The sequence below is a fragment of the Strongylocentrotus purpuratus genome, unplaced genomic scaffold (genome assembly GCF_000002235.5).
Source record: "Strongylocentrotus purpuratus isolate Spur 01 unplaced genomic scaffold, Spur_5.0 spur5_scaffold_5, whole genome shotgun sequence".
Classification (NCBI taxonomy): domain Eukaryota; kingdom Metazoa; phylum Echinodermata; class Echinoidea; order Camarodonta; family Strongylocentrotidae; genus Strongylocentrotus; species Strongylocentrotus purpuratus.
In genome coordinates, this window is record NW_022145611.1 from 548,161 (window position 1) to 572,029 (window position 23,869).

The 23,869-nt window shown below is 36.1% G+C and overlaps 1 protein-coding gene across 5 annotated transcripts in view; it reads right to left on the reverse strand.

The window, feature by feature from the left end:
• The window catches only part of LOC105437706 (nesprin-1), a 120,259-nt gene that overhangs the window by 33,695 nt on the left and 62,695 nt on the right, over positions 1-23,869 (reverse strand). For 3 of the 5 annotated variants that reach the window (XM_030999734.1, XM_030999731.1, XM_030999732.1), the window contains 22 exons: positions 23,470-23,634; positions 22,633-22,815; positions 20,429-20,572; positions 19,866-20,021; positions 19,095-19,259; positions 17,616-17,942; positions 17,071-17,226; positions 16,507-16,659; positions 15,572-15,754; positions 14,778-14,918; positions 13,845-13,997; positions 13,033-13,351; positions 11,880-12,052; positions 10,346-10,501; positions 9,727-9,891; positions 8,862-9,188; positions 8,229-8,384; positions 7,649-7,810; positions 5,600-5,953; positions 3,894-4,031; positions 3,217-3,393; positions 531-827 (listed from right to left, as the gene is read on the reverse strand). In XM_030999734.1, the coding sequence (XP_030855594.1) occupies positions 531-827; positions 3,217-3,393; positions 3,894-4,031; positions 5,600-5,953; positions 7,649-7,810; positions 8,229-8,384; positions 8,862-9,188; positions 9,727-9,891; positions 10,346-10,501; positions 11,880-12,052; positions 13,033-13,351; positions 13,845-13,997; positions 14,778-14,918; positions 15,572-15,754; positions 16,507-16,659; positions 17,071-17,226; positions 17,616-17,942; positions 19,095-19,259; positions 19,866-20,021; positions 20,429-20,572; positions 22,633-22,815; positions 23,470-23,634 (4,350 nt within the window). The remainder of the gene's footprint in view (positions 1-530; positions 828-3,216; positions 3,394-3,893; positions 4,032-5,599; positions 5,954-7,648; positions 7,811-8,228; positions 8,385-8,861; positions 9,189-9,726; positions 9,892-10,345; positions 10,502-11,879; positions 12,053-13,032; positions 13,352-13,844; positions 13,998-14,777; positions 14,919-15,571; positions 15,755-16,506; positions 16,660-17,070; positions 17,227-17,615; positions 17,943-19,094; positions 19,260-19,865; positions 20,022-20,428; positions 20,573-22,632; positions 22,816-23,469; positions 23,635-23,869) is intronic. The other 2 variants (XM_030999735.1, XM_030999736.1) reach the window with 2 other exon arrangements.

The window sequence follows — 23,869 nt, forward strand, 5'->3', positions numbered from 1 at the left end:
AAAAAAAAAATATTAAAAAAACATCTTGAAAGATCAATGTAAATAGTCTCATAATTCAGCCTTAAATAAAATGTCTGTTTCACTGGATCAATGACAGAGTCTATTACACACTATAAAAAAGACAAGATTACATTTTATTAGATCACATGAGAAAAAACTTATTATTTTTAAAAAAGGCAATTAATTGTTAATTCCAAATAAAGCAATGAGAGTCCAGATTTTTCCAAAGAGGGGAGTTCCATATTATTTCATTAGTACATAATGCTGGAAAGCTCAACAACACTTTAACATCGAAGACACTTATGGGCTAGCTGCACAATGTATCAGGTATATCAGGTAACCTAAACTTATATCGAACAAGAATGTTACAAAATTTCCCCATGAGTACCTTAAAATAATGATTGTAAGCATTTGGATGGCAATCTGTTTCCTCCCAAGAATGATTGAAGTTAAACAATAGAAACTCATAGGAAAATGTGGTCTTACACGAAGATACTTAATCAAAGTTGAGTTTTTAGGTCATAGCTCACCTGTAGTGTTTCAATCTTCTCTCTGCAGGTGTGGACTCTATCACTTTCCACCTTCTCCACAGCCTCGTTGACCTCAGCAAGCTGATCTTTGACCTTTGACACTGCTTCATCTAGTCTCTTGGAATCAGCCAATTGCTTGGTGCGTACAGCCTTCAGGTCATTGGCTGACCCTAAGATGTTGTCTATATCGGTGGCCAGTGGCTCAAGGTCAGGATCTGATTGATCACATAGGTCTGCACTGTGTCTGGTTACGTTTTTCATGTCTGTCTGATGAGACTGGATGTCATCAATAAAGGCCTGGTGATTAAAATTGAATATATTATTTACAGTTAGTGCAACAAACTAATAATAATAATAATAACTAGACTTTAATTCGTCACTTAGACGAATTAGGTGATACGTATGATAATGGTTTACATAACGAATAATGCATTACACGATATATTATTTTGCTTCTCCCATTCATATGCTTCTCCCATTATGATCTATTCATATGTCAAGATTAAATTGTGTCTCCTTGATCATCATGGATCTAGGGAAGATAGATTGAAACAATATATGACCTTTGACCCTGTGCAGTAACCAGTTACACATTTGACTCTAATTTACATCATGAAGAACACCTTTTGACGATTTTATCTTATTCAAAGAAATGAAAATGTAATTGATAAATGATTAGCATCATTATGATAATGATGATCGTGATGATCATGATCATGATCATGAGCGCGATCATGACATCTTATTGAAAAAATGAGGGTTGATTTAGATAGCATATAATCTCAGCTACAACATACTCAAAAATCAACAAAATCCAAGCCGAAATAACGGCGATATTGCTCGAAAAAGACAGGAATGTAGACTCCAGATTTGAGAAAAAGTCATTTCCCATAGGGATTACACGCAAAAAGTAATGGATTAAGTGAAAATAGGGTAATAATAAAGTAAAAAGGGTTATTTATGACATTATTTGCGAATCTACGTGTTTAAATAATCAAAGGAGATGTTACAGTGAAGGTCAAAAGGAAAAAAAAGTGAAAAAAAAAGTGTTGGAGACACCCAGACTCGAACCAGGGATCTCGAGGTTGGAAGTCAAGTGCGTTACCGATATACCAAAACATCTCCCATAGCGATTACACGTAAACAGGAAATGGAATTCAGAAATCCTACTTTGCAAGTGAAATATGAGCATGATCCCGGCATCTAATCGAAAAATAAAGGGCACACTTGTGATAGCTCATTGTCTCAGCTACAACATATCCGAAGCTCAGCGAAAACGAAGCTAAAACAACGGAGATTTTGCTCGCGAAAGACAGGAGTGTAGAATCCAGTTTTGAGAAAAAGTCATGTCCCATAGAGAATACACGCAAAATGCGAAAAATTGACATGCCTCCTTTAATCGCAAAAATACACCATGATACTTTTGTCAAAAATAAAAATTGTGAACATTACATTTGTAGAAAATTGTCTCAGCTAGAACATATCAAAATTAAAAAGAAAATTGATCCATATTTACAGAGATACAATCAATTTTCCAAAAATATGCTGACGTCATAATATGCAAATTAAAATTTTGAGTTTGGAGGCCATTATGATGACGTCATGAGTTAATTGAGGATCAAATGAGACATGAAATCATATCTCCGACTCATAATCTATCCAAATATGACAAAATATTAGGAGTTTCTATCTATTCTAAAGAGTTACAATGAATTTTATATAGGCATGTTTTTGCCCATGTATTGTGGATAAAGATAACGCAAATCCGCGCGTGCTGTCAACTTTGACGGACGCTCATTGCGTTAATAAAAGGTGAACAAATTATCAAAATGCTTGGAAAAATGTACCGAATATGATGACAGAAAAAAATCGGCGATTCTATGTTGCAAAATGCCAGTACGCGCGAAAACGCGCGCGCATGCGCGTGTGCATAATTTTTTTATCAAATGCTCCATATGGCCTGAAACGTATGCAAAAAAAATTTGGGATGATTTAGAGCATTTTTAATTTTTGCGCGCGCGTAAACGCGCGGACGAGCGCGCACGCGCGCATTTACGCACGTCTATTGACCTCAACTTGACCGGACGGATATTGATCTTAATCATGATAAATATGAATGAAAAATTATTATTCGTTATAAAGATATGATCATTAGTTGATTTTCACAAAATGGCGCCTGGATGACGTCACGATGACTTTGAGTCTTTGAAAAGTCACGCAGTTCTAAGTTAGACTAAGATCTATCATCATTGAAAGATTCATAACAATGGCTTCGTTCAGTCTTGAGATATCCTGCGAACAAATTCGAGGAAGAATAATAATAAATAAATAAATAATAATAATAAAAATCTTGACGAAATCAAAAGGTGATACGTCTACGTACGTATCACCTAATAATAGTAAAAATAATAACAAAAACATCAACAATAGTAATAAAAACAATAATAATAACAACAACAACAGTGACGACTACGACGACAATGATAACAACACCACCACCACCACCACCACCACCACCACTACTACTACTGATACTAATAATACTACTATATACTACTACAACTACCCAACTACCTCCCCAATCCTCCCCCTCTCTCACGTTGTGCAACAAATAAGCCTACTGTATATCTACATCACCATGCAAGCCGATACTTAAACGCAGCATCTAACATTCAGGATAACTTACATGTGAAGTTTTCAAAAGTTTGTTGGCTTCTGTTGGTTGGACTTGTGCTGGTATCTCTTGTTCTAGAGCCAGTGATTTCTGAGTCTGTTCCAGCCACTGTGCCAGGTCCTTCTTAGTCTTCTCAACTTGGGACCATCTACCAACTAGCTCCTCTGTCTGACCAAGCTGACTTTCAGTCTAAGGTGAAAATATACAAAATAAACCATCATTACCAGCATCTTGTTAAGCAAGTGACCAATGTCTTCTTTAAAAGCTGTGTAGTTCAAATTGGGGGCCAAAATGTGCCTACTTTACAGGGGAGCCCATCATTCTACCATTCTTTTACATAAAAAAGGGTAAAATAATTTATTAACTTCAATTTTAATAAAAACATTTAAAATTTTTGTATCCTGGTTCCTTCTTTGACAGTTAAATTATTGAACAAGCAAGTATTTACATAAAGTGTAGTCAAAGAAAAATACCTTTTCATATTCTGCCACCATAATGGTTAGAAATTATACTTTATATTTATCTAAGATAGTAAGATAGCAACACTCTTACTTTAGGCAGGAAAGTGCTCAAAAATAAGTAGCAAAGCAAAAAATCAGAACAGTAACAAAATGGTTCTAGCAGTTAGTAATTTTTTTACATTTTTTATGTACAATATCCCGTAAGACTTTGAATGAGGCACTCATTACCTGTTCTATGATTTGCTCTATCTCATCGTTTACTTTGGTTGCTAAGGTAGCAGTAGTCAAGTCTCCTGGTCTCTCTTCTACTCTCTCTTCTGCTGCTTGGACAAGCTGACGATGCATTAGTGAGGTGTCCAAGATACCCTACATATCCATACAGCAGTAAAATCAATAAATTAGATATCTAGATATTGTATATACACAAAAACATCAATGAATTATGAGGTGCCTGACACAATACTCTGATGAAAGGCTTATTGACCTATGATCCCCTCTATTTCACTATGGCTTCTAACCACCACCCCCCCCCCCCCTCCCCATTCCCCGGCCACTTTCTGGTCCTTTTTCTACACATTACAACAGTGCACTGTCCTCTTTCAACTTTGTAAGAGATCCTGTCTTTGGTGGGAGAGTCACAAAAGAATTGTTTTGTTTTAATTTCTTTCTCTTTTTTGCACTCTCCTCTGAAGACACAGTATTCTGAGTAGTAATATCTACTTTGTATAAATATACATGTATTGATTAAAGATGCTTAAGAACAGAAAAATGTAACACATCCCATGAATAACAAGTTGAATTACAACAAAGCATGGTCTACTTCTTCATTAATAACAGAGCTTATATTTTTTGCAACATTTGTCAATGAGCAACAAACTTTCATCATTCTTTTGTTCTTCTGCCATACAGCATACTTGCTACACCGCTTTTCTCTCTGGTGTGTGATGAATGTCTAAAATTCTACACATACCAGTATTTCATTCATTTATTCTTAATGCTGATGATAAAAACTATTCACTCTCAGACCAAACCAAAAATGACACATGCAAAGACTTTTCACAGCAACACCAGTGTATTAAAAAATGTTTTTAAAAAAAGATCATATGAAGCATACCCCATCTCATATCAACACAATACCGGTAGACATTTTTTAACATTCACTTTTGTTAAATACCCCCAAAAATTGTTTTAGAATTGTGATTGTCACTTTTCAAATATCCATACTACTGCAATACTCACTATTACCAATATATTAAAAAATAGTTCAGGTCCCATTTCAATTGCACTCTGGGATAGTTAGGTGACCAAGTTGCTTCTGGTATATTTTTGTGCAGCTGCGCTGTGCATGCCATCATTGATGGGGTATGTGTACTTAATTTTCTGACAGTAATCAGAGTGATTTATTATGATTTTCAAGTGATTTCAAGAGTGGATCATTACAAAAAATGTATGATAATATAGTTAAACATACTAATAATAAAATATTTGTATGTAGAAACATAAAAATAATTACGTCAACTTTCCTTGGTTGAGTTCATTGGCAGATGCAAAAAATCTCCTAAAATAACTGACTGATAGGACAACGAGGGTTTGTTGGCTCGTTGGATGATCAACGGACATACTACGTTTTGGAGGGGTATATTGGTGATAGCAAGAATTATCATAGTAATGAACAACTTATTTTTGGTCATGTACTTCTGTCCTTCAAGTTCACATGCCCTTTTTTCATTTAGATGAAGTTAGATGAAGCAAGAGTTTAAAACTTTGGCTTCTAAGACTTAACAAAAATTGGCTTTGAATTGCATTCTGAAACCATCACAAGTTGCAATTTATTGAGCATTTCATATATTTCTGATCTGGTTTCATAAGATATGCTTGAATTTCACAATATTTTGTTGACAAGTATAAGAAAGGCAACCATGGCAGCTAATCACCTTGAGAACTTCAACTTGACGTTCTGCATCTTCCAGGCTGTTAGTCTTGACCTTTGACCCTAGCGACATTGCTGGCATTTTCCCCCAAGCCTGTAAGAGCCAATCATGACATGACTGAAGAGTGTCAAGGTATTTCTGTTGCTGCTGTACAGCCACCTGTAACCGTGCCTGGATCTTTCTAGCTGTCTGATCCAGGTCTTCTAGCCCTTCTTCTAGCTGGGTTAGTTGCCCTTTCACTTGCCCAGACAGCTTGGGGTTGGTGTTAGTACTGGTAGGATCGACAAGAAGGGTTTGGCCCTTGGTGCGGGCATTATCCAGTTTGGAGGAGCAGGTTGCTAGTTCACGCATGAGACTCTGAGATGATGGTTTAGTTAGTGAGTAAAGAGGTGGTAGAGAGCACAAGGCACCATACACCAATGTTAATAAAGCAGGCATGAATTATAATGAACAATACAAAAGTAACATTTTTTTAGGAGATTAATAAAACCACCTTCCTGTTCTGTTCTGAGTTCACAAGTCCAAGGTATTTGGTTGCTTCGTGTCCCATACATTACCAAGTATTGAAGAGTTACAGACATCAAATGTAACATTTTAATTCATAATATGTTTACTGTTTTAAGTTGATAGCGACACGGATGTTAACCAAATACAGTCATCGGATTTACTAAAATCTCGGACGTGGTAAGTAATCAATGGGGCAAATAGCTTGGCCTTCCCACTATGTTAGGAAATTACATGTGACTAAAACTGGCGGTCGAGGATGATCAGTCCTAAATACCGGAAATTGTACGAGAGTAACCAGGAGGCTTTGGGTAATAAATAACTGCATTAGAATGCAACTGTCAAAATATGAAAAATACACATGGAAGTCATATAGCTTTTAACAGGGAAGACCACTTGAGGACTCTTATAGAAAATCCATAAGTAGTGACTGTTAGTTTTGTCTCCGGTTAGCCATCAAAATATAAATCAATAAACAAAACGAAAGCAGATGTCATGTTGAGATATCTTACCCTCAAATCCCAAACATGGGATTAAGAATTTCAATGTGCGTGGATTTAAAAAGCTTTTAGTTACTGTCATGATCTACATGCATACAGGGATTAAAAAGGGTGTTAATATAGGAACAAATTGTCCATTTGTAATAAATAATTTAATTTTTCTTTAAAGTTTTAATATCAATAATATACAAGTATATGTTGTAATTTAAATGCAGACAGTTAAGCAAATTAGGCACAAAAGCAAATACACCCCAAGACCTTGCAAATAATGAAGTGATGTGATAAATAAGACTACTTTTATTTTTCCATAGGTTGCTAGACCAGCTGCAGTAATTTAATTTCATTGTACTTCCTCTTCATGCATGTTAGGAAACATTTCTAATATAATAAGGAATTGTCTGTTCAGAGCCAGAAGGACGTTAACTCAGTCTTAAGTTTATGAGTTAATGCCCTTCTGGCTCCATAAAGGCACACTATAACATGAATCTGTTAATAATTTTTACAGGCAAGCACTTCATTTCCCTGATAATACAATAGAAGTGTCATCACTACATGAGATAAGCTATCTCTATATTAAAATATTCTGTATAATTTTCCAGCAGTCAGAGTGAAATACCATCTTATAAATAAAATTCACGTAGTTAGCATAAAATATGTATCAAACATCTTATAAAATGAAGGTACATGCAGGAACAAGAAAACAGATTCACAGCAATATAACTCACACACACAAAATATGTGAGAGTTGTAAATGATTTAATACTAGACTTGAAGTGTTAATATCTTGACACTATTCTTAAAATGAAATGTAATAAATCACAGCTAACAGTATATATCTGACATGACTTCACTTCCTAATATAACTGATCTTTGGAAATTACAACAAATTTGTTACATTTTATTGAAGAACAAAATTGTCAAAAGCCTTAATTGACAGAGTATAAGCTAGTTGGTTCCATATTAAGGATGTAACTCCTTCCTAATTTTCCTACTTTTACCTTTTTTTAAATGAATTATTCTTACTGGTCCCAAAGGATAAAGCACTAACCTGCTGTTTTGCCAGTTGTTCTGGTTCTTTGTTCTCCTCACCTATGGCCCCCTGGGAAGCAACATGCTGTGATACCTGTAACAGTGCCCTCTCAGCATCTCGTAAGGCTTCTTCATACTCCTGGTGCTTGCTCACATTAGATGCTAGCTCTGCACACATGCTCTGAGTAGACAATTCAGTAGTCACATATGTACTTTTATTGATTGTATCACAAAATTCTGTACGATTTGTTTATTTTTCAAATAAATGTTCTTACAAATTTGCGGCATTCGCTATAATAACCCCCTTGCAAAAATGAAGGCTTATTCAATACTATCTCAAAACATGATGTGTCCAAAGTGTAGTCAGTTTCATTTCCTGCACATTACCAATAATTTATCAAATAAATCTGTCAAAGTACGTGTATACCAATTCCAGAACAAAGCTAATTTCTGGCTCAACTTCAGCAAGCAAGTCAATTTACATCCCCTCAGTCTTTGAACTGTACCACAACCTGATTTTGTTTAATTGGATTGCATGATTTCTTTAGTGGATAAGTGGCCTTGACTGTTCCAAATGAGTTAACTCTTCTCTAGCTCACCTGGGCTTTCTTTAGGAGGTTTGCATATCTTTGTGCCAGTCTCCTTGAATCCCCAAGCACATCTTTGGGTTGTATGTTGTGTTCCAAGAGTGGCTTGGCTCTAGACTCCACCTCTTCCAGATTACTTGCATGAGAGATTATCTCCCTCTCTAAGGTCTGCATGCATCAAAAGACACATATTACTAACTCCACATCAAAAACATTATGATAGCATGAAAAGAATTTTTTTCTTGTAAAAATGCTGTTTACAAGAATTAGTGCCACTATTTATACAAGGTTAAATAAATGCACAAGGCTCACAGCTTTTAAGATTATGAAAGCTTGCAGCAGAATTTTACCAAGACCAAATTTCAGCAATCCATGGGGAATATACCCCAAGTACACTATTGTTTCTCTTCTCAAGCCAATCCAAGAATATCATCTTTTCATCTCACAGTTACCCCTATGTACGGCTTATTACACTCTCTGACATTAAACTATGACCCACATCTCAGACCTTTCCCTGCATCTAATATGACAAACTTGTTTATTATTTATCTTTCATAGATATGGTCAGTTATCAACAAACCTGGAACAAAATAAAGGAACAACCTACTTCAATCATCATAACAATGATAGAAAGCTAAGACAAACCTTTCTTTTCTCCAGCTCAGTGACTTTATCACTTAGCTCCATCATCTGCCCCATATCCATGGCAACAGTCCTCTCAGCATCATCCAACCACACCCCAAACGCAGCCTCTGACTCCTCATACTGTTCCCATTGGGTCATCTTCTCCCTCAGGTCATGATTAGTAGATTTCAACACTGATTCCAGGGAGCTCAAAGACTGCATTATCTCATCCAGCTGCTCTCTGATGACTTCTTGACCTGGGGCTGATGTATGGGTTACAACCTTTTGACCTTGATTGTGTGCCTCTTTGACCTTGCTTCTGATTTCATTCATAGAGTCCAGTACAGGCTGCAGGAATAAAACAGATTTTTAACACATTTGTGTATTTGAAATTTGTGTTCATCTGCAATGTCACATTCAATATTTACAATACATAATAAGCAGTTTTAAAAAGAAGTTGAGACAAAGTGTCATATTATCACCCCAACTTAAGCTGAGATGCCATAAGTCACTAAAACATTCAAGGAAATTCTTCCTACCATATTCCTAAAACCAGGAAGAAGACTAAAAAAACACAGAGTATTGCATTGTCAAAGGAAATAATTCCTGTGACACAAACCTTGAGATCCAGTCTGTGACTTACCCACTAGACCACAACACCTCTTTATATAAATTATCCCCCTTTTTCCCTATATTCAAAGCCTATTTTCTCTGATCAGATGTTTTTGATTGCTGCTCACATAAATTTGTTTGACTGGGTTCTAGTGATGTTCACTTGAAAAATGAAACATCATTATGAAGCTGCAACTCTTCAGTTTAAGAAAATGAACATAGTTGAACTTTTGACCTATTGGTGGTTTTGACGCAGTGTATATCTGTTTCCTACCTTCAATGCATCTAGTTTGAGTTGTACAGAGTGTTTGTCGCCAGTGACGTCTTGTAATTCCTTCACTGTCATGGTGTTGGTTTGTAAGAATGCTATAGTCTTGGCTACCTGGTAGTCCAGAGTCTCATGATCAGCAACATCTTCCTCTGATCTCTTCACAACATCCTGCATACACAATTACATGGGGAAATATTCATAATTAACTCTTCTATTGCTTTCTTCACATCCCTGCGTGGTCACTCGTTTGCTAGAAGTGCAGTTTTGCACAAAACAATATACATCAATAGACTGAAGGATTGCTTTGTGCAACCCTCGAGAAAGAAATGTGTGTCTAAATTGGTGTATTTTGTGAATATGAGGATGATAATTTATGAACTACTCAAGAAATGTCTTCTGTAGAACCTATCTAAAAAAAACCACCTGTCTACAAAGGACACTTTTTTCTGTTTTCCTTAAAAGACCTTAAAGACCATGTCGAGGTGAAAAATGAAATAGATAAATTATATATTTGTTATATTTTATTATTTTTTTAGCTTCTGAGCACAATGCAAATCACTGTTGTTAATAAACTGTAGACTTGTGCCATTAATAAATTCTATATTACAACAACGAAACAGACCCAAGCCTTCTGTAGAAGTGACTGATAGCGAGCAGTCAGGTCGGCTAACTGAGAGGTGAGGCTGAAGCTGGGATGATTCTTCTCAAGGATGGGTTGGGATGCTTTCAACAAGTTGTCAAGCATTTCCTTCTTACTTCTTACTCTAGCCACAGATTCCTGTAGAATAATCATAGATGCAAAATTACTTTTAATGTACCCTAAAATAAAGTGTAAACGATATCAATATTGTAAGAATGTTCTACAAGATTTGTAAACCTTTATTTCATGTCCAATTACAAATCAAATCTAAGATTTAAGTATACTTGTTGTTTGAAATTGATGGTATGGTGTGGATATGTCCAGATATCAAGTCAAATTGCAAATTATATTTAAATGCTTAACATACGTTATCAGACACCATACTAATTTTTCATAAAATAATCATGATGTATTACTACTATAAGTCACCTAGTTTCTGTAAAATGTAAGAAAATGTTTATGTTCGGCAGCACTGACAATCAATAAATGGAAGCATCAAAGTGTGGTTATCTCCAGAACTGGAAGCAGCATTTTATCAGAAGTGGATGTCATCATCATCATCAGCATTTAAAGTCCATTTGTCCCACTTTGTGGGGTCGGACATTTCATTTATTAATGGCTGCTTTCCAAGCTTTCCTGTCTGTGGGATCCATATGACTAATACCAGATGTTTTGGCGTCTTCTGCTATGGTTTCCCTCCAAGTTGTCCTGGGTCTCCCGCAAGGTCTTCTTCCAGTGACCGAAACGTTTAGAGCCCTCTGGAGCCAGTGTGTTGCCTCTCTTCTTGCCACATTTCCAAACCATCTAAGTCTATTTATCCTCATAATCTGTGCCACCCCCATCAATCACATTGATTGAAGAAGGACTATGGTTCTTCCTTCTCTCGTGAAGTGATACCCTGCGCATCCACCTCACCATCCTCATCTCAGCTTTCTCCATGCTCAGGTTTCGCTCCTGTACGTCATGCATTTTCTTACACAAGCATCGTACATCTTCCCTTTCACTCTTAAAGGGGTCGCCCTTGAGACAAGGAAAGGAGAGAGCTCATCAAACTTTTTCCAAGCAGTTTGGATTCTTGCAGTCACAACTGCTGTCTCTCCTCCTCTGACAGCCAACATGTCTCCCAGGTAGCAGAACTTCTCCACCTTATCACACATCGTTCCATGCAGATCCAAACCTGTCACATTGTCACTAGTACATTTCTGTGAGATTGTGCCTAAGCATCTTTTACAGATGAATGTTTTACTTGCTGCTTGCAGGCTACCACTCATTCCATTGCATCTGCGATAAACCCAGCTCCTGCATGTGGTGCATCTAATTGAGTTTGCTCCAACACGTATATCGCAAACTCCGCAGTCTGCACAAAGTACACTTTATTGCTTGAACTTGGAATGATGCAGATATAAAACTCTTATAGTTGGAAAGTTTTCCCCAGTACAGGGTATATATACTTATCCATTCAAAAATAGAATCACTGATTTTTATACTCAAATCTCAAGCCAAATGAGTGTCTTACCTGATCACCCTCCATCTGTGTTGTTTTTTCTTCAAGCTTTGACATCAGTTCTCGATCTTTAGATATTGTGTGTTCAGCATTATTCAACCACAAACAGAACTGGTCCTGCAGATCACTTACATTATTCCACTCCTCAATGGTGTCCTGAAGCAAAGTATGGACTCCTTTCATATCTACAGAAGATATGGACAAAGATTTTCTATAAAGCCTTATTCACACATGTGTAGCGGTTGCTATTTTACCTGACTGCTAAAAAAGCTAGTAAGCAACCAGAGGACCAATGACTTTAAGTCCTCTCAGAGAGACCTGGTAATGAGGATTAATGCCTTACCAAAGGGCACTAGCGCATCGCCTTGGTTTCAAACCCAGGTCGCCGGATTACGAGACCAATGCTCTACCAAATGAGCTATCGTGCCTCCTGTAACAGTTAGCTGCCTCAAAGACCATAATGATGTGGCAAAATATTCCTATTTTACAAGTAAATGAATGATAAGTGTGGGTTAAGAAGGTAGATAACAAAGGCCCCTGAGCTTACAAACCTATCAGTGTGTTACCAGATACATAAATGATATGTGCACTGGGCTATAAATTCATTTTCTCACATTTTTTTTGAGTCAGTCTTTGCATCATGTGTGAAAAAAGTTTCAGACTTCATTCAACTTTCCCATTCTTTATTCATTTGTGACAAGAAAAAATCATACTGTTATAATCAACAGATTGCAAAAAATCAAGAGTGGGAAATTACAATAGCCTTGCCAATTTCCCTCTGGAAAATGTGCAAACTTTACAAAGATGTATTTGATCATCTGAATGTACCACTCATCCTCTCCAACTTCTCATTAGAACTATTAGCTCAAGAAAGATTGCCAACAGTCCTTTTCAGGACTACACACACTCAAGGAAGAAAAATTACTGGCAGTCCTTTTCAGGACTCCCCAAATTTCTACAGCCATAACAAAGTTTATTTTTGAAGGTCTTTTGATCATGTATTTGGCATCACTTGTGCATTGGAGGTAAAGTCACCTTAAACACAATGACCCTCAGGTCGCACCTCCTGGGATATCTGATTAGGATGTGCGGACATACCCCTAAGAGTGTACACTCTAGTATTTTATGCCAGTACGATAGTCCACTGCAATCCATTTTCGCTCACCTTCATTTAAAGCACCCCACATCTGCTGTAATCTCTGCACTTCACTATCAATAATCACATGACCTTCTTCTGATGTCTCTGGTCCAATCAGCTGCCTCAGATTCATCACCTGACCCAACTGACTCTTTCCTTTTGGAAGAGTGTCATTGAGGGTTTGAAGGTCAAGAAGTTTTTTGTTGACCGTTTCCCTCTGACCCTCAGGGTTACATAGATCAGTGAGAGATTGTTTGTTAGAGTCCAACCATTCTTGAACTTTAACAACATCTGTGTTGAATGCAATGTGGTTTGACGTTCTGGTTTCGGCCGATATCACATTATCCTGAAAAAGAATTAGAAAACATGCATAAAAATACAAAATATACAAATAATAAGATTTTCATGGTATATACCAATTTGATTTTGTTCAAAAATGTATTATATATGTACCCAAGAGCAAATTTTAAAAAGACTTGAGCCTTTACTGACCCTTATATTTTTATATCCTATTAACATTCTGTAATGTTGCTTGGAGAAAAATACAAATGTTACAGCAGGTCCTGATGTTGGCAACACAATTTACACTTGTGGTGGTTAAACAAAAGGATTAATGTGATTGGACATGAGGCAGTGTTTCAAAAAACTGTCATAAGTTCGCTACCAACCCATGAAAACGTGTGTATTAAATATAATGTGTGTATTAAATTTAACACATGCTTTAATTGGATGTCAGTGAAGTTGTACCTACGACTGCGTCGTGAAATGATGCCCAGATATCTAGAACTAAGCATGCAAGTATGCTCAAGAATATTTCTTGTTGTTGATAGTAGTCATACCTGGCATTTCTGTTGTAAATTGTCATAGGTCTGAGTAATATGCTGCATCTGATCACTGAATGGACTATGTTCTGTCTGCTCAACCAGAGATCTCAGCTTTTTCTTGAGATGCGATATGGCAGGTTTCTTCTCATTCACCATACACTCAATGCTCTGATCAACCAGATAATAAAACAATACATTATTTCATGAATATTTTGTAGTAACAAAAAATGACCAAATTAAACTTTAGATACATAATGATTTAAGATCAGGATTACATGAATTACCGAGTATATTACATACCATTCATTTACTCGATAACATGGAATGTGTTTATAAGAAAATGGAAAATTTTGTACATTAAATTCAAATTAAATGAGATTACAAACAAAAAACGTTTAGGTACAATTGACATAGGCAAATCCAAGAATTTTTTCCCCTCACTATGTTACCATCAACATCACAGAGTTTAGTGTACAGTATATCTCTTCATTTAATTGACTTAATAGCCATATTTCTGCTTAAATCAGAAATGACACATTTAATGTCCATTTCATTTACTCAGAACTCTACATTACTTGGACATGTTTGGAACACCAAATTACCAAATACCTTGGACCTACACCTTGCGAAGGTGTTGTGGTCTAGTGGATAAGTCTCCGGACTGTGATACACAAGGGATGGGGTTTGAATCCCGTCACAGTTCTAATGTCCTTGGGCACACTCCACGCAGGTGAGGTAAATGGGTACGTGAAAGGTATTATTAATTCCTTAAAATGCTCGAGCGCAGTAATGGCAGCCATGCTAAAACCCGGGTCATAATAGTATAGCACAAGGAGTGGTAATGTGCCGGCTATGAGCGCCATATGAAACTCCACTATAATTATTATTATGATCATCCACATGGAGACTTAGTCTGATGTACATGTGGTTTTAGAAAGAGATTCTCACCTTACAATGGTCGACTTGTTGTTGCTTTGTATTGACTGTACTCATGAGAGGAAGGTGACAAGTCTTTTCTTCCATGTCCTTCAACCAATTGCACATGTCTTCATAATCTCTCTCAGCCTGATCCCATAGTGCCAAACATACCTGTATATCAGTATCAATATGTAATACTACTCTCATATCCATCATACTTGAGAATATTATTACTAGTATAACTTATGATGCATTTAATTTATGGTTGAACATTTTTCACCAAGTTAACATTATGTTGTGTATACCTGTTTGTTAGATCATCCTATGTTTGTATCTTGTATTATACTGTTCATATCATCTTTGTTAATTTAGTGGGCCTTCTTGTAGAACATTGTCAAAATCACCCTGGTAAAAGAAGGCTTAATAAATAAATAATAGAATTAATATATGTGTTGATGAAAGGGTGGTAACAAAAAAAACAAAAGTAATGATAACAATAATGATAACAATATTCATCATCATCATTGTAATCATCACCAATAACATAATTATCTTATTCTCTCTCTCTCACTATCTCTTCTTTCAGCTCTTTGTTTCTTCTTACCTGTACATCACTCACTACATCACTCATTCACTAGGGTCCATATTACTGTATACTAAATTACTAAACAAACTAACGAGTCCAAGCTTGGTCTAAAATCAAGTTAGACAAGGGGAGTTACCTAAGGTCTAATTTTGCTCTTTGTTTGGCATCATATCAGTCTTCACATTGGGTGTAATTGAATTAGTATTATGCTGACCAAAGTGCTTCTTTTTACCCATACCTGGCAATCATGGAGTGCTTTATTGAGTGAGTCCTTATACTCTTCGAGTTGTTTTCTGGCTCTTTCCAGGCTAGCCCTGATCAGGTCTTGACCTTCAGGGGTGGTATTGTGAATGGCTTTCTCAGCTTTCTCTTCTAATGTACTCAGCCTCAAAGCTCCAATACTCTCACATTTCTGTAATTCCTGTGAATTAACAAATTTATACATTTTGTAACATTTCAGCAACTTGTGATCCAATATTTATTCCAGCGACAAATGTTCTGGGCTGCACTTTATGAAAGAAAGAGTTAGATTGTGGGTTGCAATGGGTTCATGGTTACAGATAGGCATATCATTTGGTCAAGAGATGAGGTTAGGATTTTAGTTTAGTTTAGCGTAGGATATCAACTGCCGACCAATTGTTTCCAGAGTATATGTCCTACATCCCAACAACTGTATATACCATCTGCCTAAGAGCTACAAGGGTCTAAACACATAATTTTTCAACAAAGGTCCTACCCATGCTCGTTTACCTGTGTGTTATGAGGTACTAATGTGAAGAGCATTGTGCTTAGAAAACTGCAGCATATGGGAACAAGCCGTTAATTTTGGACACCAACTGAAACAGGGTGGCAGCAGTGGGATACGATCCAACCACCAAAATGACTCATGACTGACCACGGAATATTTGTGTAGAAATTTCAAATCATTCAAACATCTACATCTGCAATCTTCCTTTGAGATCACAGGATCACCTAGAAGTGATTTTTGTTGCTGTTGCAAGTGCACAATATATACATGTAGTCTCATGGGAGCCAGAAGCGTATCACCTCACATACTTTAACACAGAGTTAAAGCCCTTCTGGCTCTGAATAGACAAGATTTTAATACAGCATTTTTTTTCCTTCATTTTAAAGATATTCCTAGTGAATGTGATTAGGAAGTGTTGAATTTACCTTGAGTTTAATGCATCTCTCTGCAAGAGTGTCTTTATCACCAGCCAGACTTTGACAAAACTCCTGTTTATCTAGCCAATCTGAGAAGGTGGATTGGGCGGCCAAGTACTGCTCATGTTCTCTCGCTATACATTCACTCAGCTTCACAGCATCCTTTTAAAAAAAATCAAATACATCATGAAATGTTAGCACATGGCTTGAGTGGTTCAGATTTACAACAGGTTCATGGCCAGAAGCGATTGAAATAAAACTGATACATCAATGCACTTTTACGATCAGCAAATTTGTTGAAGCAAAGATTTCTGGTTTTACAGTTTGCGTTTCTAAATGAAACCAATCTAGTTTTGTTTGCAGTAGCTTACATTTTGTTACAGAGAAACTGAGTGCATCTGAGCTCACTCTTAAACACCACTTAAATCGAATTTGAGGGCTGTAAAATGAATGGCATCATCAACTTTTAACCACATATTTAAATACATCCCATCTAGTATCTCACTGAAATGATTTAACAAAAATGACTAACATTATTTTCACTGCTGGTACAAAAGCTGGAAACTTCCTTACCTTGTTTTTGAGTAATATCATCTGGTATTCTGATGTGATTCTTGTAGCTTCACTCACAACCCCAACGTTACCCATACTGCTGTCCAGTAAGGCTTGTGCAGCAGAGGATACTGCTTCAATGCATACTCTTTGACTAGTTAGCTCATCATGCACACCCTGAAAATGATTCAGAAAAATCTCATTTAAATATAGAGTGAAACCTGCTTTGGCAACCACCTGCATATATTTCTCATTTCCCTCGACCAGTCTTTCTTATTGAAACCTGAATTAAAGGAACCTATGAATAAAGACTGATCTGACTATAAAGACCACTTTTCTTGTCTTTCTTGAGCGGTTTTTATTACACTGGTTTGACTATACTAGGTTTAAAAGTAAATTCTTATTGAGAACCTTTATGACAGGATTATATCTGACAGAAAGAAGAAGTGAAATCACATTTTTCTATAACCACATGCCTAAAATTCATCATTCAATAAACCCAAAATGTTATTGCTTGGTGTTGTATTAACCATGTTATATACCCCATGTGATTTAAATGACCATACCTTGAACTTCCTAAGGTGGTCTTGCTTAGCTGGCAGGTCTACCTGAGGTTGAGCACCTTGCTGATATCCCTCTCTAGCTTGCTGGATACCTGACTCAATCTCAGTTTTTCTGGCCTGATACGCTTGCCACCTCTCTACACATTCCTGTAGCCTCTCACTGGATTTGTGCATGCTGCTATCAAGGGCTGCAAGGTCTTCACCGCATTTCTCCACCTGCTGATGGATAGTTTCCTGTCCTGCAAGTGAAGTGGATTCTTTCACATTCTCCCCCAAAGCAGAGAGTGACTCGAGCAGCTCAGCAGATGCTGCCTTTCCAATTTGGAGATCCTAAGAAGGTAAGGTAGCATATGGAAGCAGATAGTTTGACAAAAATTAGTGGCAATTTATATACAGATACATACCAGTATCTGAAAAGGGGCATTTAAAGTAGACATTCATTGATTTTAAATATTGATTTAATTTGTATTGCGATATTGAATAAGAAAAGGTTAGATCAAACCAGGTTATAAAAATTCCCTGCTTGGAAACATTCAAAGTAACGATTATTATCAACACTGCTGAGATTTGTGACGTCACACAAGGGACCAAATTCGCATAAGCAGACGATGTCCCATTACAATGCACACAGTTTTAGTGCTTGTCTCTTTTTCACTTATTCAAAAGCGGGCTGATAATTCAGTAATTTCTTCAATCAATCATTTATCCTTGCCCTGAATGTTTCTTAGCAAAAGGTTATAATTATCAGCATCAGCATCACTTCCCTTTTAAATTGGTGTGAAATATGTTCATGTTTAAAATCAATCAGATTCTTATTATTGAAAAATAATTGCACTGACAATATGTTCATTCGTTATAGCGCGTCGTATGCAGGATCGGTCAAAACATCACTACATTTTCTGGTGAACTGCTCGTATATCCCAAATTCTGAGAGGTGATTTTTCTAAATCATCTGATATGCAGTTGACCTAAAACTTATATGATTGTCATATGTAAGCTTCCTTGTTTCTAATGATACACTATTGGCTATATTCGTGATTTTCTTAGAATGTCTTTTTTAAAGAGTGAAACTAGATATGAGAAATGTAAAGCCCCGAGGAAGAAACTCAAAGAACTTGAATATGACTGGAGGTAAATAAAAGAAAACAGAATGATCATGGGTGAAAGAAAAGGAGAGAGCCTGAAAAAGACTGAAAATGAATGAAAGTAACTGAATGTGACTGAAGGAAATCAAAAGAAATTAAAATTGACTGACAGAGCTTGAGAATGACTGAAATATGAGAAAAGTGACTGAAGGCAATTTAAAGATAATAGAAGATGGCTGAAAAGAACTAAATAAGGCAGATATTGGCTGAATGAGACTGAAAGGGAAGAGAAAAAGACTGACATTAATGCAAAGAATTAAAGTATCTGAAATGAACAAGAAAGAGGAGAGAGGAAACATTTCAAAGAAGGAAAACAAAACGATGATATGAGTAGAACCTTCAAAGTAGTTATCTTGTTTTGTATGGATTCCATGTTGCCTGATGGATCTGCCTTGGTGGATAGCTGGTGTTTCAGGTCTCTCAGTTGCTGAGTGTAAACTTTCTGTGTTTGCTGGAATGCTTGGTGTTCTTGAATCATATCCGACTGTTTACATGCACACTCCTGTTCCAAACAAACATGGGTAGGCAACAAATATGGGTAAACAACAACTTATTTTTTAAAGGAAATAATTGCAGATAAGATGTTGTCATTTGTTGGTCTGGTACTCCTTAGACTTATGCTGAATTTTTTGGTTCATTCACCAGAGTCGATCATATGGCTAATCTTTTCTTCAGCTGTTACTATTCTGAGCCTTACGTTGCATGTTTCATTGCCTTTCAAGTCCTTCTTAGATGTTTAGACATCATTCCATGTCAATGTCTACTTCTTGCTTATTTGCCTTTTCTGTTCCTTAATATATATGTAAGCTTGTTTCCTCTAAGGTGTTTCCTATACAAACATGTCCATGCAATGCACATAGTGTAGCTTTTTGTAATTCTACAGTGAAGTCTTGAGGAATGATGATACAAGAAACCCCAAACATACAGAGTAAAACATTAAGAAGATCGATTCCTTCAAAACAAGATATTATGTAAGTACCATTTAATTAGAGTGCATTCCATAGCCCATGTATAAACTTGAAAAGGGTATTGTTGATGTTAAATAAATATCAACATACCAACAACGATTTTGGTAAACTGCAAACAACAGATGATCCCTGTGTCTTACCTGGCAATCTGTTTCAATCTTCTCAAATCTCTTCACTAGCTCTGCAAGAGGTACTTTGATTGATTCATTATTGGGACTCTCCTCTTCTAGCTTCTGAGCATGCTCAGTGACCTTTTCAAGATCATGACGTTGTCTCTCAATATCTTGCTGAATACACTGAGATATTAAAGATATAAAAAAATATCAACTTGGTTACATTTCTTCAGTCTCAAAAAGCCATAATTATCATTTGATTTCCTCCTTAGATACATTGCAGAAAAACATCTTTATGCAAAATGTTTATCATCCTCAAAACAATTAAATTCGAATTTGGAAACTGATAATACTGCAGTAAATTAACATTTCATTCACATTTCCTTCACTTTAATGTGGAAAAAAGCTAAAAATTTATAAGTAAAAAAGAGAACACAAACTTAGAGCACCACACATTACTGTTTCCTACATCATACAGGGCATTTTCTGTGTGCAGTTTTTTAACAAAATATTATGTAGTTTGAATCAATTTTAGGTGGTTTACAAAGTAGAGTCTGAGTGAAGAGTACCAATATATCATGGTATTATACCTTGCATCTATCCAGTTGCGCTTTCTTTTCTATCAGAGTTGCTTTTGGTTGTTGAGCATCTGATAGCTGGGAACAGGCTTCCTGCAACCATCTAGACAGTTTGTCTTTTCCAGCATCGAAACTCTCCCATTCTTTTAAATTGATCTATAATTGAATACATAAACAAATACATTTGCATAAAATCAAGCCATTCTGTAAGCGGGCACCCGGTGCCTTTTGGCGCCCAGAAAAACAAAAAAAGTGAGTCCCAGGCACCGGTCTTTTTTTATTTTTTGCGCCCAGTCTTGGAGAATAAACTTTTCCTCTTTCAGAAACTTCACATCGCCGGCACTAAATATTCACAAATCTGACAAAAAACTTACTGGACACAAGTTAAATGTGGACTGAATGAGCCCTAACAAATCATTTTACAATGAGAATCCTAAAATCCTTCCGTTATTGAATTCATAGACCACTTAATTCCGCACTTTTGCATGTTGTTTTTGTCTCTGTCTGTGGTTTGTTTACATCTCGACATAAACTGTACATATGTGTATTTTCGTATATATATTCTCTCAGCAGGGAAAGAAATACACTGGGGTGGCGGACGATTTCACCCCTGAAATAACATAAAGAGCCGCTTAAACAGGCCAAAAATGTGATTTCGGGGGGCGACTTAAAAAAGAAAGAAAATGGTCCCAAATCGCCCCAGAAACAATTGCAACTATCTCCTATCGCGACCGCTACAGCGCCCGGCCAGCCTGCAAAGCGGAGATTGAGAACCGCGAGCAACACTCTCACATCGTCTCAAAGTTAGACTTGGTTGTGAAAACTTTACTTTGAAAAAAGATTATCAAAATTCAGTATAAATGGCCGGAATAATCACAATCCTAGCCTTTATTTCACACCTCTATTCATGAAAACTATATTAAATTTGCGGCAATCATGACAAACAAACAAAAAAAAATGAGAGAAAAATAAAGATTAATGTTGAAACACTTTCTTTCGTCGGTCTTGTTTGCGCTTTCATTTAATAAATCATCTAGTTTCAGTTTATGATCCATCAAAACAAATTTGACAGCTAAAAAACTCGGTCCTTTTCGTGCCTGCAAAATTTTACGGGTTTTTACGTATCCACGATATGGTAAGGTATGGATTGAGTTATTTACGATCGAATTTGTGTCTACGATTTTTAGATTTTAAAGAAATGCACACAGTGAATACGAAGTGGCTGAACACTAGGATTGATCTACAGTTGCACATATCAAACAAATATGATTTCAAAATGATATACAGTTGGACATATAATCTATGTGTTTAAACTTTATGTTTTGCATTGTTTAGAATATGGTGGATTAACAATTCACAGTGCCATCTAGCTACACCCCATTGAAGTCTAAATGTTTGTTTTACATGTATATGTTATGCTTTTATATGAGAATATGTAAATAAGGTTTTGAGCTTTGAAAATAAACCTCTTGCAATAATCTATTGTCAAACATATATAATAAAAATAACTATGACATCCTTTCCTTTCTCAAGTATGAGCGGAAATTGGAACAATGAATTACACTTCCACTATTAAGGCACTCACCCACCATTGACATTTTCAAAAAGAATCTTTACCCATTGTCTACTGAATTCATTCATTCCCATAAGCTTCATACAGTAGTCACCCAGTTCCCGTAGGCAAAGGGTTAAAACTTATCTATTTAAAAAAAAACGACCTGAATAACTATAAAATAAGCTCAAATAAGTATTACAATGCCTTCATTATGTCTTTTTAAATTATTGCTATTATTGATACACATGTAATGATATTATATGTTAATTTTGTTAGTAATGTTTGTAATTTTTGATCTTCTTGGTAATTTAGGTAATGTTAATTTGTTAAGTTATATTAGTAATATTTGATCTTCTTGGTAATTTAAGCAATATCAATTTGTTAAGTTATGTTAGTAATATTTAGTTTTCCTGGTAATTTGAGTGATGTTAATTCCATTAGTAATATTGATTTTTCTTGAAGTAATTTTGATTTGTGTACAGCGCTCTGAAGCTTTTATGTCACAAGCGCTATATAATTTTTTTTGTATTATTATTATTATTATTTTGTAATTCACAAGTTCAGTTCATGAAGAAGTATAATTAAGAAAATTAAATTATAGAAAATTATACAATACTAATGATCAGTTACACAATACTCTTTATTCATTCTAAGTTCTCACCTGCAGTTTGTCTTTAGTACTGTTCATTTTCTGCACCAGTTCATTGTAGTTCAATGTCATTCCTTTGACCTCTGCTTCCATCAAGTCTTGACCATTAGGAGCTGTGTGCTGTTGAGCTTTCTCTGCCTTACTGACCATTGCATGTACAAGACTCTGACCACGATGTCTGCTCGACATCAATTCCTATGGAAACAAACAAGGACAATCGTCAACAAGCTAATAATGTGTTGAGAAATAAAAGCAAAGGATTGCTTGGCCAACAAGAGAAGTGACATGTGAGCAATTTAGATGAAAATAAAAATGTTTGATTCCTTTCATTATAAATGTAAGTCCAAATAAAACATAATTTCAAATTAGAGGACTTAAATCCGTCAGATCCCTGCTTGCTTTTACTTACAAGCATACACATGCTTTCTTGGCAGTCAGGTAAATTAAACAAAAGCCGTAAGTCCTCTTGGAGGGACTTGGTGATGAGGAATAATGTCTTACAAAATAGCACTCGTTTGTTCATGTCTCCTTAGATCAAGATTAATGTATCTTGATCTTCGGCAACCAGCCGTGTTAGACACGTTGCCCCGGGGTGCGAGATAGGACTCTTGTAGCGTGCCCCCATTTAACACAATCATACAATAACAATTAACATTACATTTAATAAAAAGGGCACTAGCGCATTGACTTGGCTTCAAACCCGGAACCTCCCAGCTACCACACTACTGCTGTACCGCTGAGCCATCACGCCTCCTTCGTAATAGTGAAGGCACAATTTGGAAATCAAAATTCAAGATTCAATGGTCAAGGTTCATTTATTTTCACATAGATAACAATTCAGAGGCATACCTGTACAACTTGTAGTCTGTTCTGTATATCAGTTTTGCTTCCTGTGAGGTCATCACATACATCTAACTTTTCACTTGCTGCTTTCTGCCAATCCTTGCAATCTTTGCTTGCTATCTGATATTTGTTTTCATCTTCAACTGACCGCTCAAGATGATGCTCCAGTTCCTACAACGGATCAGCAAGAAATAAAAAAAAAATGTTTAACCCCTTGACTGTCATCATGCTTATGGACAATTGCCATCCATAAACTTGCCTTAAATTTTGACTTACAATGTATATTGCTGTTTTTTTTATAAATATCATACATGAAATATCTTCCACAAGAACAAACTGACATATTCTGTTCTGTTTGAAGAAAAATAAAATTATTTCTTGTCTGTACACATTGTACAAAACTCCA